Source organism: Halichoerus grypus, chromosome 5 (genome assembly GCF_964656455.1).
Source record: "Halichoerus grypus chromosome 5, mHalGry1.hap1.1, whole genome shotgun sequence".
Classification (NCBI taxonomy): Eukaryota; Metazoa; Chordata; class Mammalia; order Carnivora; family Phocidae; genus Halichoerus; species Halichoerus grypus.
The window spans coordinates 183549438-183563214 of record NC_135716.1 but is presented as its reverse complement, the minus strand read 5'-3'; the positions used below and the strand labels follow the sequence as shown (position 1 = coordinate 183563214).

The following is a 13777-nucleotide window of genomic DNA, read 5'->3' as shown; positions in this document are numbered from 1 at the left end:
CATTTGCAATTCCTCTGCTATTCTGGAATAAATCCAATTGCTGCTCAATAACCTTGGTTGTTTTCAAGATTAACATTGTCTGTGGAATACTATGCAGCCATCAAAAGGAATGAGATCTTGCCATTTGCAACGACGTGGATGGAACTGGAGGGTGTTATGCTGAGCGAAGTAAGTCAATCAGAGAAGACATGTATCATATGACCTCACTGATATGAGGAATTCTTAATCTCAGGAAACAAACTGAGGGTTGCTGGAGTGGGGGGTGGGGTGGGAGGGATGGGGTGGCTGGGTGACAGACACTGGGGAGGGTATGTGCTATGGTGAGCGCTGTGAATTGTGCAAAACTGTTGAATCACAGATCTGTACCTCTGAAACAAATAATGCAATATATGTTAAGAATAAAAAAAAGAAGATAGCAGGAAGGGAAGAATGAAGGGGGGGAATCGGAGGGGGAGACGAACCATGAGAGACGATGGACTCTGAAAAACAAACTGAGGGTTCTAGAGGGGAGGGGGGTGGAAGGATGGGTTAGCCTGGTGATGGTATTAAAGAGGGCATGTTCTGCATGGAGCACTGGGTATTATGCACAAACAATGAATCATGGAACACTACATCAAAAACTAATGATGTAATGTATGGTCATTAACATAACAATAAAAATTAAAAAAAATATTAACATTGTCCGAAAATCGTTTCCAAAGTCACTAAGTTCCTGATGGCTTTATAGGTAAGTTTTATCAAACCTTCAAGAAACAGGTCCTGCCTTCTGTTGAAACTATTTTAAAGCCCAGAAAAAGACAGAAAGCATCGTAACTCATTGTGATGATGAATTTTTTGTGTCGAGTAGACAAGATGGATCACAGGGGCCCAGATATGTGGCCGACCATCATTCTGAGTGTCTCTGTGAAGGTGATTCCGGATGAAATTACTATTTGAATAGACTGACTGAGGGAAGCGGTGTGCCCTCCCCAGTGTGGGTGGGCATCATCCCATCTGTGGGATGATGAGGGCTTGAATAAAACCAAGGAGTGGAAGAAGGAGAAACTGGGCCCCTCCTGCCTGACCATGGAGCTGGGACGCCCATCTTCTCCTGCCCTCTGTGCTCCTGCTTCTCAGGCCTTCAGACCCAGACCGAAATCTGCACAGTGGGTTTCCCTGGCTCTCAGGCCTCTGGACTCGGACTAATTACACCAGCAGCTTTCCTGAGCCTCTTCTCAGCCTCCACGGATGGTGTGAGCCAACTTCTTATAATAAATCTCTTCCTACATGGATAGCCCACTGGTTCTGTTTCTCTAGAGAGCCCTAACTAAACACTCATTTTGCAAAACTAGCACACTCCAAATACCAAAACTGATAAAGACATGACAAAAAAGAAAGCTATAGATCAGGGATCCGCCCGTTACAGCCCACTCGTCAGATTCAGCCCACAACCTGTGTTTGTGAATGAACTCTTATTGTAACACAGCCAAGCTCGTTTGTATGGCTTTCACCAGACAGCACCAGAGAGGAGCTGCGGTAGGGCATCCGGCCCACAAAGGCTGAAATATTTACTATCTGGCCTTGAAGTCTGCTGACCTCTGCCACAGAGGAAGCTCAATTATGGAGACAGACAGAAATCCTGAACACAAGTGAATCAAATCAAGATGGGCATAACTACAAAGTTTCCCACAAGTCATTCCCTCTATCTCTTTCTTTTCTTAAATAGGATTTATTTTTAGGGCAGTTTTATATTCATAGCAATACTGAGCAGAAAGGACAGAGAATTCCCATATACTCCCTGTCCCAGATATGCAGCTTCCCCAGTATCGCACATCTCGCAGCGTGGTACATCCTTCTTTTTGCTACCTAAAATATTTGGTAGTTTGTTTATTGTCTTTAAAAAAAAAAAAAAAAGATTTTCTTTATTTGAGAGAGAGACAGTGTGTGTGTGTGTGTGTGTGTGTGTGTGTGTGTGTGTGTGAGCACAAGCAGAGGGAGGGGGAGGGCCAGAGGCAGAGGGACAAGCAGAATCCCCACTGAACCAGGAGCCCAATGAGCCACCCAGGCACCCTTATTGTCTCTTTTTAAAATGGATCTCCTTTTAGGTGCCTGGGTGGCTCAGTCAGTTAAGCATCTGCCTTTGGCTCAGGTCATGATCCCAGGATCCTGGGATCAAGCCCTGCATCAGGCTCCCTGCTCATTGAGGAGTCTGCTTCTCCCTCTCCCTCTGCCCCTCCCCCTGCTCATGCTTGCTCGCGCTTACTCACTCTCTCTCAAATAAATAATCTCTAAAAATAAAAAATAAAAAAATAATTTTTAAAAAAAGAAAGAAAGAAAGCTTTCCTAACCCCAAAGTCATGAAAATATCCTCCAATTTTTTTCCTAAGGTTTCTCAAGTTTTGTTTTTTCCTACTCAGGCCTTTGCTGCATCCCATTTCACAGGTGAGAAAACTGAGGAACAGAGACAGCCAGCAAGTGGTCCAGGGTCATCCCATCAGCACACACACACCCGTCAATGATACACGTGACTGTTCTCAAAGTTACTGAAGGCTGCCACGTCATACACTTCCTTCCAGAACTTGCCGTCTTCACTCCACACACGGTCTTGAGGATTCATCCCTGAGGACATGCAAAGATCTACTTGGTTCATTCTGACTGCTGTATGGCATCTGGTCGTCCAAATACACCAGCTTGTTTTTCCATCCCCCAGGGGGAGTGGGCAGGCCACCATGCACTGAGGAACCAGCTGGTCTCTGCGGGCATCTAGAAACAGCACCTCTGAGTCACAGGGTATGAACTAAATATTATGAAACTGCTCCTCAAAGCATCTGTCTGCATGGCATTCCTGCCGGCGTGGTAAGACCCTCTTTCCCCACGAGCATCCTCGTGAACCTCGTGCTATAAGAAAGGTACATCTCCCCAGCGGTGGGGAGGGGGCGAGGAATGAAATGATTCCTCATTGTATTGTGCATTTCTCCAATCACTAGTGACACTGAGCCCTGTCTCATGCTCACTGGCCACCCTGGCTTCTTCCATGGAAATCCCCTGTTCATGTGCTTTGCCCATTTTTCTTTCCCATTTTCGTTATTTCTTATTGATTTGGAGCAGCTATTTCTACAATCTTTCTTCTTTCTGATCTTCTAATTCTAGAGTTTTCTACCACTTCTAGAGTTTTGTTTCATAATCCACCTAAAATTTATTTTTGCACATGATATGAAATTAGGATCTAATTTTATGTGTCCCTTATGGACAGTCATTCCCGCACGGTTAAGTGACTGGTCCCTCCCTACTCCTGCTGGTAAGCAGAACAATGCTCCCACCCCAGAAATCCCCAGAACCCGTCAATGTAATGATGTTGCCCAGCCTGTAACAACGGCTGCTCATCGGGGAGACTCCTGGATGATCGGGTCTCCCTAACGCAATCACAACAGTCCTTATACGTGACAGGGAGGCAGGAGATCAGAGTCAGAGAGAGATCTGGAAACTGCCCGGTGCCTCTGAAGAGGGAGGAAGGGGCCAAAGGATCCAGCAGCCGCTAGAGGCTGGAAAGAAGACAGAGTCTGCCCCGGAGCCTCCAGAAGGAACCAGCCCCACCAAGACCTCTTCGTCAGCCTGTGAGACCCATTTTGGACTTCTCACCTCCAGAACTGTATGACAGTAAGTTCGTACTATTTTAAGCCACTTTACATTTATGGTAATTTGTTACGACAATAATAGTAAAGCACACACTCATCTATAACTTGTCCATCCATCACACTCTTTACTGCATCTTCTTATCTGTCTATCTGTCCCAATGCCACACTGTTCTAATTACTGTAACTCTATACATCTGCAAATCAGGAAAGGTGAAGCCGCTTTCCATCTTCAAAACTGCCTTGGCTGTTCTTAACCATGCAATTTTTTAATTAAAAAAAAAAGAATCTATCTCAAAGTAAAATAAATGCAGTGCACAGGGGAGATACGCTCCAGCAGAGAGCATGAGCCCGACTCAAAGTCACGAAAACACAGAGCATGTCTAGTGAATCACGGTAGCACAAAGCAGCCGGGAAAACTTTCAGAACCACGGGACTATCAGCCCCGGGGTGGAGGACTTCAGCAGCCCAGAAACCATGAACAGCAGGCAAAGACGTCTACTTCTGGCCAACATGGAGTCAAGAAACAGTGACCAGAAACAAAGGCATCTGAAACAAAATTTTTTAAGCTGACAAAATATACGAAACAACAGGTTTCAAGACAACAGAAGTCAGGCAACGAAGGACAGTGATCCCGAGGGGCAGGGAACAAAAGAAGGGAGCCCTGCAACTGCCCCAGCTTACCGCAGTTAGTGCGTCTCCGGTCACGGTGCAGGGAGATGGGGCACAGGGGACCCCTGATGGAGAAGACAGAGCTGGGGGCCCAAGACTGAGGAAGCTCCAGTGTGCAGGGCCAAGCACCAGACAGGACAAGGTGAACAGAAAGGGAGCTCTGTTCATTTACAGAGGGTCCCCTCTAGGATCCAGCAGATGACTGAACAGGAAAGTACCCAATGCTGGGGCAAGAGCCACTGGGACAGTCCCTAGTGCTTATAGGAGGCCAGAAACAGGCCCACTGCGCAGGCCAGACTGGAAAACCTCGTAATTCGGGAGATGTCAGGTAGAGGACACAAAGGGGTCTTGTCAGTGGGGACTAAAAGCTGATCTGGTCCCATCTAACAAATCCTTTTTTTTTTTAAGATTTTATTCATTTATTTGACAGAGAGATAAGAGAGAGAGCACAAGTACGCAGAGTGGCAGACAGACGGAGAGGGAGAAGCAGGCTCTCCGCTGAGCAGGGAGCCGGACACAGGGCTCGATCCCAGGACCCCAGGATCATGACCTGAGCCAAAGGCAGACGCTTAACCGACTGAGCCACCCAGGCGCCCCCCATCCAACAAATCTTAAGGGCAAGATCCAAAAGGATCAAACTGTTCCCAAAGCTCAAGAGTATTTATCAAATACAAAAGTATTTAGCACTCGATAAAAGAAAATTCACAATATCTGTAATCTAATAAAAAATACTGAGAGCAGAGAAGCAGAAAAATACAACCCAAATTAGGATAAAAATTACCCAATCAAAACTGAGCGAGAATTGGGGCACCTGGTGGCTCAGTCAGTTAAGTGTCTGACTCTTGGTTTTGGCTCAGGTCATGAGCTCAGGGTCCTGAGATCGAGCCCCGCATCAGGCTCCATGCTCAGTGCAGAGTCTGCTTGAGATTCTCTCTCCCTCTGCCCTCACCACTCACTCGCTCTCCTTCTCTCAAAAAAAATAAATAAAAGTAAGTAAAAACTGAGCTAGAACTAACAAAGATTATCAGAATTCACAAACAATGATATTAAAGGAGTTACAACCTACATTTCATGTGTTCAGAAAGCTAGAGGACACACTGAACATGCCCTGTGAAGACAGGGAAGATGTAAAACGGACCCAGACAGAACTTCCTGGGATGAAACAACGGCATCTGTGACGAGAAGCAGCCTGGCTGGCGTGCACGGGAGACCAGACGCCGCAGAAGAGAGGAGAGCAGCCCTGAAGACACGGCAACAGAAACCGTCTCCAGTGCAGAAAGCAAGAGCAGTGCGAGGAACAGAGCGCCGCGAGCTGCGTGCAGCAGGACTTCCAGAGGCCTGACGTTTGTGTGACGGGGGCTGCAGAGGAGGGAGAACGCGGAAACTGAAGGATGGGATGAAAAATTTTTCCAAATGTGATGAAAACTATAAACCCAGAGATCCAAGAATCTCCGTAAATCCCAAGCAAAAAATCAATTAATGGGGGCGCCTGGGTGGCTCAGTCGTTAAGCGTCTGACTTCAGCTCAGGTCATGATCTCCGGGTCCTGGGATCGAGCCCATGTCGGGCTCCCTGCTCTGAGGGAAGCCTGCTTCTCCCTCTGCCCCCGCCCCCCCCTTTCATGCGTGCATGCGCGCTTTCTCTCTCAAATAAATAAATAAAATCTTTTTTAAAAATAAAAAAATCAATTAATAGATAATTCTAGGAAGCAGAGGGAGTGGCAGACCAGGTTTAAATCCCAGATCCGCACACGACAACAGTCAAGGCAACTGAGAAGGTGAGCCCAAGCCCACGGCCCATACCCCTGGCGCGCGCCCGAGGCAGCCAATCCCATCCACACAATCTAAGCAATCCCATCATTGCTTAGAATTAATTTGATCAGAAAGTCTTCAAAGAAACCAGCTGCTTGTTTCCAGCACCATGACGGCACCGTAAACTAAACCCCTGAAAACTCCTTTCCGGGAAAAGTCACTCCATCTTCCCCGCAAAGCCAGCTGTGCAAGCGCGTCCTCCAGGGACTCCATCTATCCAGGCCTCTCCGCAGACGGAGAGGAACTACGCCTACTGCCTTTCACTACTGTCCTTTTTTGAGTAACTTCATCAAAAATATTTAATCACAATGTTTACCTGTTTTTATAATCTAAGACACTATCTTTCATATTTACCTTTCTCAGAGGTCGGTATTCGTTTTATTTTTAAAATGTAACTATGGGCGCCTGGGTGGCTCAGTCGTTAAGCATCTGCCTTCGGCTCAGGTCATGATCCCAGGGTCCTGGGATCGAGCCCCGCATCGGGCTCCCTGCTCCGCGGGGAGCCTGCTTCTCCCTCTCCCACTCCCCCTGCTTGTGTTCCCTCTCTCTCTGTCTCTCCCTCTCTGTCAAATAAATAAATAAAATCTTTTAAAAAAATTAAAAAATAAAATGTAACTACGAATATACGCCAAGGAAGGAAAGATGCTAGATTTACAGAATGGGTGGGAAATAAATTGCACCCTTTGTTTAGTATTTTTAAACGATATATTCCATGCCTTCAAGGCGTTCAACTTTATCAAGAAAAACTGGAAACGCTCTACACGGACCCTGACAGAAAATACATGCCTTCCACCCACCACTGCAGGGACTCCAGCAGATATCCTGGCAACAGCCCCACGGCCAGTGGGGCCGCGGACGTTAAAGACTGGTTATCAATAGACACTCTGGTGGTAAACAGAAATCCTGGGAACAAGCTGGTGAGCATGATATTCAAAAATTGAAAGAACAACTAAAACCATCAAATGCACTGCCTTTTTGAGAAGTAGGAAAATGCTTAATGATGTGGTTTGGCCCAAAGCAACAGACTATTTGTCTGGTATCTGAATACACTCAGGTATCTCAGAAAACCCTGGAAGACCATGAAGACAGTGGCCACTGTGTCAAGGTCTAGGCCAAAGAAATAAGTGGACTGCTTCCACCAATTGTCAAATTAAATTCAACAAGACCAGTTTCCACAAACTAGAATCTCAACTCATAAAAAATCAGTCCCAAACGAGTCCCAGACCCACCAGTGCCTCTGCCCCGCACCTGCAGCCAAGACACCGGCAGGTCCTCCCTGGAGACGAGCAGCGTCCATCGGGAAGATGGAGCAGCACTAAGCTCCCCTCTGCAGGCTTACACATTTGTTCATTCCCTACCTTCCTAACTTTCTAAGAGATGAACCCCCTATGATCTAGAACATTCTTTCAGCTGGAGCGATCTCTAGAAGCCTCGGGCCAGGGCTCAGTGCCCTGCAGAGTGAACTTCTTCAACACCCCTCTGACGAAAGCCCTGCGGGGGCCTGACAGGTGGGCTTCTCAGTCAGACGCTGGCTCAGGGGTCCTTGGGCAGAAGCCAAGCGGCGCTGAGCCAGCCAGACACAAGCCCAGCAGCCATCGCTCCTTCGCTACCCGCACCCACGTGACACGTCACTGCCCCCGGGAAGGACGTCGCTCTGCTGGTATCCCTCGCTCCCTTTCTCAAAGCCACAAGCTGAGATCAGACACCCCACTCCCAGACAGCGCTTCCAGGCAGTAGAAAGCAACTTTCCAGAACAACAAATGGCCGGCACATTAACAGCCCCAGAGACGGCAGCCCGTGGCTCTTGGCCACGCTCTAACTCTCGAGCCCGCGTCTGCAGGGCCCCATGCTACCTGCCCCATTGAGTGTCACCAGCAGAGCCTTCCACAGGCCTTAGGTCAGAGGGCTGTGAGAAACAGGTGACAGGGTGCCGGGCCACGCTCTGGCACCGTCCAACTCTCTACCTCCATATTAAGCAAAAGCTCAGCCAACGGACCCAAATTAAAGCCATCTGTGGCAATTACCGAATAAATGTTATCGTACTGGACTAAGTATTTTTCCTTGGGAACAGATAAAGTCATGCCATGCGCTCGAAAAGTCAGTTCTCTGCAAACACTTACTTGCAGGGGATGTGGGTGGCCTCCTGGAAGGCTGCCGCTCTGCCTCAGGGCTGTGGACGAGCCCTGTGGCTGTGTCCAGGTGTCCCTCGGGGCTCAGCGAGTACTGGAACTGGATGGTCCCCGACTCCACCTGCTTCACCTACGGTTGACACAGTGAGAACAATGGCAGCCGCCTCCCTTCACCAGTGCCCCTGTGTTACAGCCAGAAATGGGTCCCCCGGCCCAAAGTCGACGTCAACCCAGGGACGGCTGAAGCCTCGTGTGTTTAGATTATAATCAAGTCACTTCTTGAGCAGAAACAGTCAGCCGTGGCATTAACATCCCAGAAGACCACATTAGCAGGGAAGACTCTTACACAACCAGAAATCCCATTTCTCCAGGTCTGCCTGTGTTTTTAAACAAACCTATGTAAAACTGACCTTTTAAATGTGGGTGTATCGTTCTGTTTAACACATGTAACCACAATCGGGGCGCAGAGCAGTGCATCACCCAAACGCTCCCTCGTGCTGCCCCCGCCTGGCCCCACCGTCACTGAGCTGCCCTCCGTCATGGCAGCCTGGTCTTTCCAGGATGTCATAGACATGGAACCACATGACAGATCATTTTTGAGCCTGGCTTCCTGCACTCCACACAATGCTGATGAGACTCATCCAAGCAGTAGGACGTATCAGTCATCGGTTCCTTTTCCTGCTGAGCGGCATTCTATGGTACAACGTGCACGGTTTATTCATGCATTCACAGGTTTAAGCAACTTTGGGCTCTTCTCAGTGCGGGTGGTTACAAACCCTGGGGCACATGTTTCTGTGTGAACCTAAGTCTTCATGTCTCCGAGACCAGGACTGCTGGGTCATGTGGTGCGTGTGGAGTTCATTCTATAGGACACTGTGGTTTACTTCTAGACTCTGTTCTGTTCCCCTGACTTATGTGCCAATCCCTCACACAGCCCTTTACAGGGGCTGCGGAAGCTTTACTCTAAATGTCAAACAGGGGGGTGTGATTCCTCCAACTTCACTGCTCTGGTCAAAATTCTTTGGACTCTTCTAATTCCTGTGCCTTTCTGTATAAATTTTAGGATCAGTTTTTCTATATGTAGACAAAAAAAAAAAAAAAATCTGCTGGGATTTTGATTAAAATTACATTACCTACAGATGAATTAGGGGAGAATTTATATCTTTATCATATTGGATCTTCCCATCCATAAAGATGTCGTGTCTCTCCAGTTATGTAGGTTCTCTGTGATCTCACCCAAGACCAAGAGTAACCACGACAAGAATAGTGACATGCAGCAAAAGGAACGGGCTACAGTTCGCAGCAGACAGATCCCGTAAACACCCTGTTATTAGATTTATCTTGTTGAGGGAAAGGGCTTTGTAAGTAATACTGCTTTTTTTTTTTTTATTTTGCTTGTCAACTTTTCATTGCTAACATACAGAAATGAATGATTTTTCTATCTTGATCTCCTGTTGTCTCCCACAACCTCAATAAAGTCACTAATTTATTCTAGCAGGGTTTTTTTGTAGATCCCTGGGGATTTTCCACACAAACAACGATGGTATCTGCAAACAAGTACAGTTCTGTTTCTCCCTTTCCAATCTGTGTGTCTTTTATTTTGTCTTCTTGCCTTCATGCCCTGGCTAGGACTTCGGGTACGATGCTGAACAAGATTCTGGATGCTGAGTGGACATCCCTCACTTGTCCCTGATCTGAGGGGGACGGCACTCCACCTCTCACCACTCAGTAGGATGCTCACTGACGGGTTTGTGCGGATGCCCCTGAGCAGAAGGAGGGGCTTCTCTTCTCCTAGTTTGCTCACAGTTTTTTTTTATCATAAATCAATGTTGAATTTTGTCAAATGCCTGTGTGTGTCAATTGCTATGATTATACAGTTTACCTTCTTCAGGCTCTACTATGGTGAATTATATTTATTAATTTTTAAAACAAAAACAGCCTTGCATTTCTCGGACAAACCCCCACTTGGTCATGGTGTTGTCTTCTTTCCATATTGTTGGATTCAATTTATGAGTATTCTGTTGATGATTCTGCAGCCATGTCCATGAGGGACATGTGTCCATGGTCTTCTTATGCTGTCTCTCTCTAATTTTGTTATCAGGATAGTACAGGCCCCATTATGTGAATTAGGAATTGTTCCCATCCTTCTATTTCCTGGGAGAGATTGAATAAAACTGCTCTTCTTTCTTCTTTAAGTCGTTTGGTAGAATTCAGAGTGAATAGGCCTGGATATTGCTTTCTCAAAAGTGTTTTAACCACAAATTCAGCTTCTGTAATAGTCATAGGACTACTCAGTTTGTCTACTTCATCCTGGGTGAGTTTTGATAATTTCTGGTTTAAGATAAATTGATCCATTTCATCTAAATTGCCAAATTTCTAGGCACAGAGTTGCTCAGTGTTCCTTTACTGTCCTTTTGATGCCTGTGGTGCCAGCAGTGATGGTCCCTCTTCCACTCCTAACAGCAGCAATTTGAGTCCTCTCTTGTTGTAGCTCTTTCTGGACATTTATCAATTTTATTGATCTTTTCAAAGAATCCACTTTTGGTTTCATTGATTTTCTCTATTTTTGTTCTCTATTGTCTCTGTACTGTTCTGTTTTCAATTTCATTGGTTTCTGCTCTTTATCTTTATTACCACTTTCTTCTGCTGGTTTTAGGGTTAGTTTGTTCTTCTTTCTCTTGCTCATACATGTGGAAGATAAGATTACTGAATGGAGACCATTCTTCTGTACTAATACAAGCACCTGATGCTATCAATTTCCCTGGAAGCACGCATCAGCTGCATCCTCCACCTTTTGATGTATTTTCACTTTTGTTCAGTCCAAAACATCCTCTATTTCTTCCTGAGGCTTCCTCTTTGAGTTACGGATTATTTAGAAATGTATTGTCTACTTTCCAAGTGCCCGTACTTTTTACTCCTATCTTTGTTATCGCCTTCTGGTTTAATCCTGTTATGATCACGGAACATACCCTGTATAATTCCAGTTCTTTAGAAATTGTGAAGGTTTGTTTTATGGCCCAGGATGTGGTCTGTCTGCATGTTCCCTGTGCACTGGAAAAGAATGTGCGTTCTGCTGCTGTTGGGCGCAGGGTTCTAGAGAAGTCATGTCGATCCCGACGGTTCATGATGTCATTCAGTTCTTCCGTGTCCTCAGTGATTTTCCATGTGTTCCCTGGTTTACTTAGAGGGGTGTTAAAGTCTCCAACTAGAACCATAAATTTGTCTGTTTGCCCTTTCACTTCTACTAATTAGTTTCTGCTTTATGTATTTTGAAGCTCTGTGTTAGATGCACACACTTTTAGGACTGCTATGTCTTCTTGGTGAATTGACTCTTTTATCATGGGTAATATCTTTCTTAATTCCCAGAAACTTCCTTTGCTCCAAAGTCCACTCTATCTGGTGTTAATACAGACACTCCTGTTTTCTTTTGATTAGTGTTTGCATGGAATGTTTTGGTATCTGTTGAGTGTCTTCTCTCTAAAAGTTGAGATTTTCCTGGTTCTTTGCATGTCAATTAAGTTTAGATTATATCACAGACATTTTGAATATTATGTTAGGAGACTCTGAGTCTCACTTAAATCCTGTGGAGTATGTTGATATTTCTGTTTCATCAGAAACCAGCACAATAGGCTCAGGCCACAGTTTCCAACCAGCCTTCTATGGGTTGTCAAACCCGTGCAGCACTATTCGGATCCCTCCTGCATGTGATCCACCCAGGGCAACACTGGGACGGGGTTGGTGGTCTATCCACAGTCAGTTCTCTGGGTCTTTGGTACAGCAGTTCAGGGTCAGACTCAGGCATGTGCAGCCTGAGGGCTAACCCAGCATTTCTTAAACAATGTTATGGGGTTGTTTCCCAAGCCCCTCCCTCTCCGTGGCCTCCCCAGACTGGTTCAGTTCCCTGGGGCTTCACAACCCTCGAGCCAGACCCCATTGTGCTGCACACTTCTGGCAACAAACAGTCCCTGAATCCAAGGCAACACAGTGGGAGGACAGAGTGGTTTCTTTAAAGAGCGTAGGAGTGTATCAAAAAGCTAAAGTTCTCATCTATCATTATTAGAAGTCAATACATAATATCTAAAATTGATAAACTAAGAAATAGCAGTAGAAGCATAATATTTGGAAACAAAGTAAACACCGTAAGTCACAGCTAAGGGTTGAAAGTGGCTGCCTCTGGAGATATAAAATTTTTTTAAAAGACAATTACTTGGAAAAATACAGGCATTGTTTAAGAAAGAAAACAATCATAATACACTACTTACTTACACAGGAAATAACATTGAAATAATCATAACACAAACCCCCAAATTTACTTAGCCAAAAATTATGGGATGTTTCTAATATTTATATTTTCCTCTGATTAATATCTGCCACTTCCCCTTAAGGGTAAGTTCACGGGATCGGGGATGTTTTTCCAAGGGTACATATAGGTGCTCAGTAGAAGTTCACTGAATGGACGAGTAAGACACAGAACGGCCCGGGTGGGGGCAGAGACGAGGCACACGTGGGCCTCCACACCGTCTGCCTGGACAGAGGCTGACGGTGCTAGAGAAGACAAACGCAGGAAGAAGCAGAGGAGGAAGCAGAATTAAGTTTCTGACCAGTTTTGGTTCATTATTTTAGGTTAGTTATAGATGCTTAGAATAGTGGTCTCAACCAGGGGCAATTCTGCCCTCGGGAGACATTTGGCAACGTCCACAGACAACTCAGTGTGTCGCAGGTGGGGGCACGCTATGGGCATCTAGCAGGTAGAGGCCAGGGCTGGGGATGAACGTCCTCTGAAGCACAGGACAATCCCCACAGCAAAGAATTATCTGGCCCAAAATGTCAGCAGCACCGAGGTTGAAAAACCCCAATTAGAAGTGACATTCCTTGTGAAAAATGGCAGTATTTGATATATCTGTGTCCTCAAGATAGTCAAGTCTTCCAAACACTTATCCCCCAATACAGTTTACACATTTAGAAAGTGAAGGGAATGTCATGGCATGACAAGGCTAAAATTAAATAGAATAAATATTTAAATACATACATATATACATACCAAGAGAGAGAGAGAGGGGCAACGGCTTCAGGATCTCTAATGGCAGTTTTACACTAAGGGCTCAGACTAGTCCGTGAGGGAATGCAGCAAAACGCGGTCCCATAATGAGACGGTCCCGTAGTAAGAAAAGCTGTGCAATCAGCTGTTCCCTTATCCAGGTCTGCAAACCATCACCCACATCATAAATAACAACACTGAAAATAACATTTGTCGCTAGGTCAGCACACAGACGATTCACTGAAAGGCCAGGGACGGTCTCTTCACCTAAGAAAAATGAGACGGGTGAGCAGTAAAAGGCTCCTCGCCACACCGCTGAGACAGACGGAGCGCGGTTCAGGAGCGCGGGCAGATCCAAGCACCCTGCGTGCGACACTGGGTGACGTTGGCATCGGGATGGGCTTCCGTCGCCAGCAGCACTTTCCCGCGGTACCTGTGGCTCCCTGGGTCCCTGCCACCCATCGGGCAAGGCTGGCAGTGGCCGGCAGAGCAGAGCCCTCGCACACCCTTCAACCGG

At 46.2% G+C, this 13777-nt stretch overlaps 1 protein-coding gene across 6 annotated transcripts in view; it reads right to left on the bottom strand.

The window, feature by feature from the left end:
- The window catches only part of NPHP4 (nephrocystin 4), a 114511-nt gene that overhangs the window by 47307 nt on the left and 53427 nt on the right, over positions 1 to 13777 (bottom strand). For all 6 annotated transcript variants that reach the window (XM_078073858.1, XM_078073856.1, XM_078073860.1 and 3 more), the window contains exon 11: positions 8214 to 8352. In XM_078073858.1, the coding sequence (XP_077929984.1) occupies positions 8214 to 8352 (139 nt within the window). The remainder of the gene's footprint in view (positions 1 to 8213; positions 8353 to 13777) is intronic.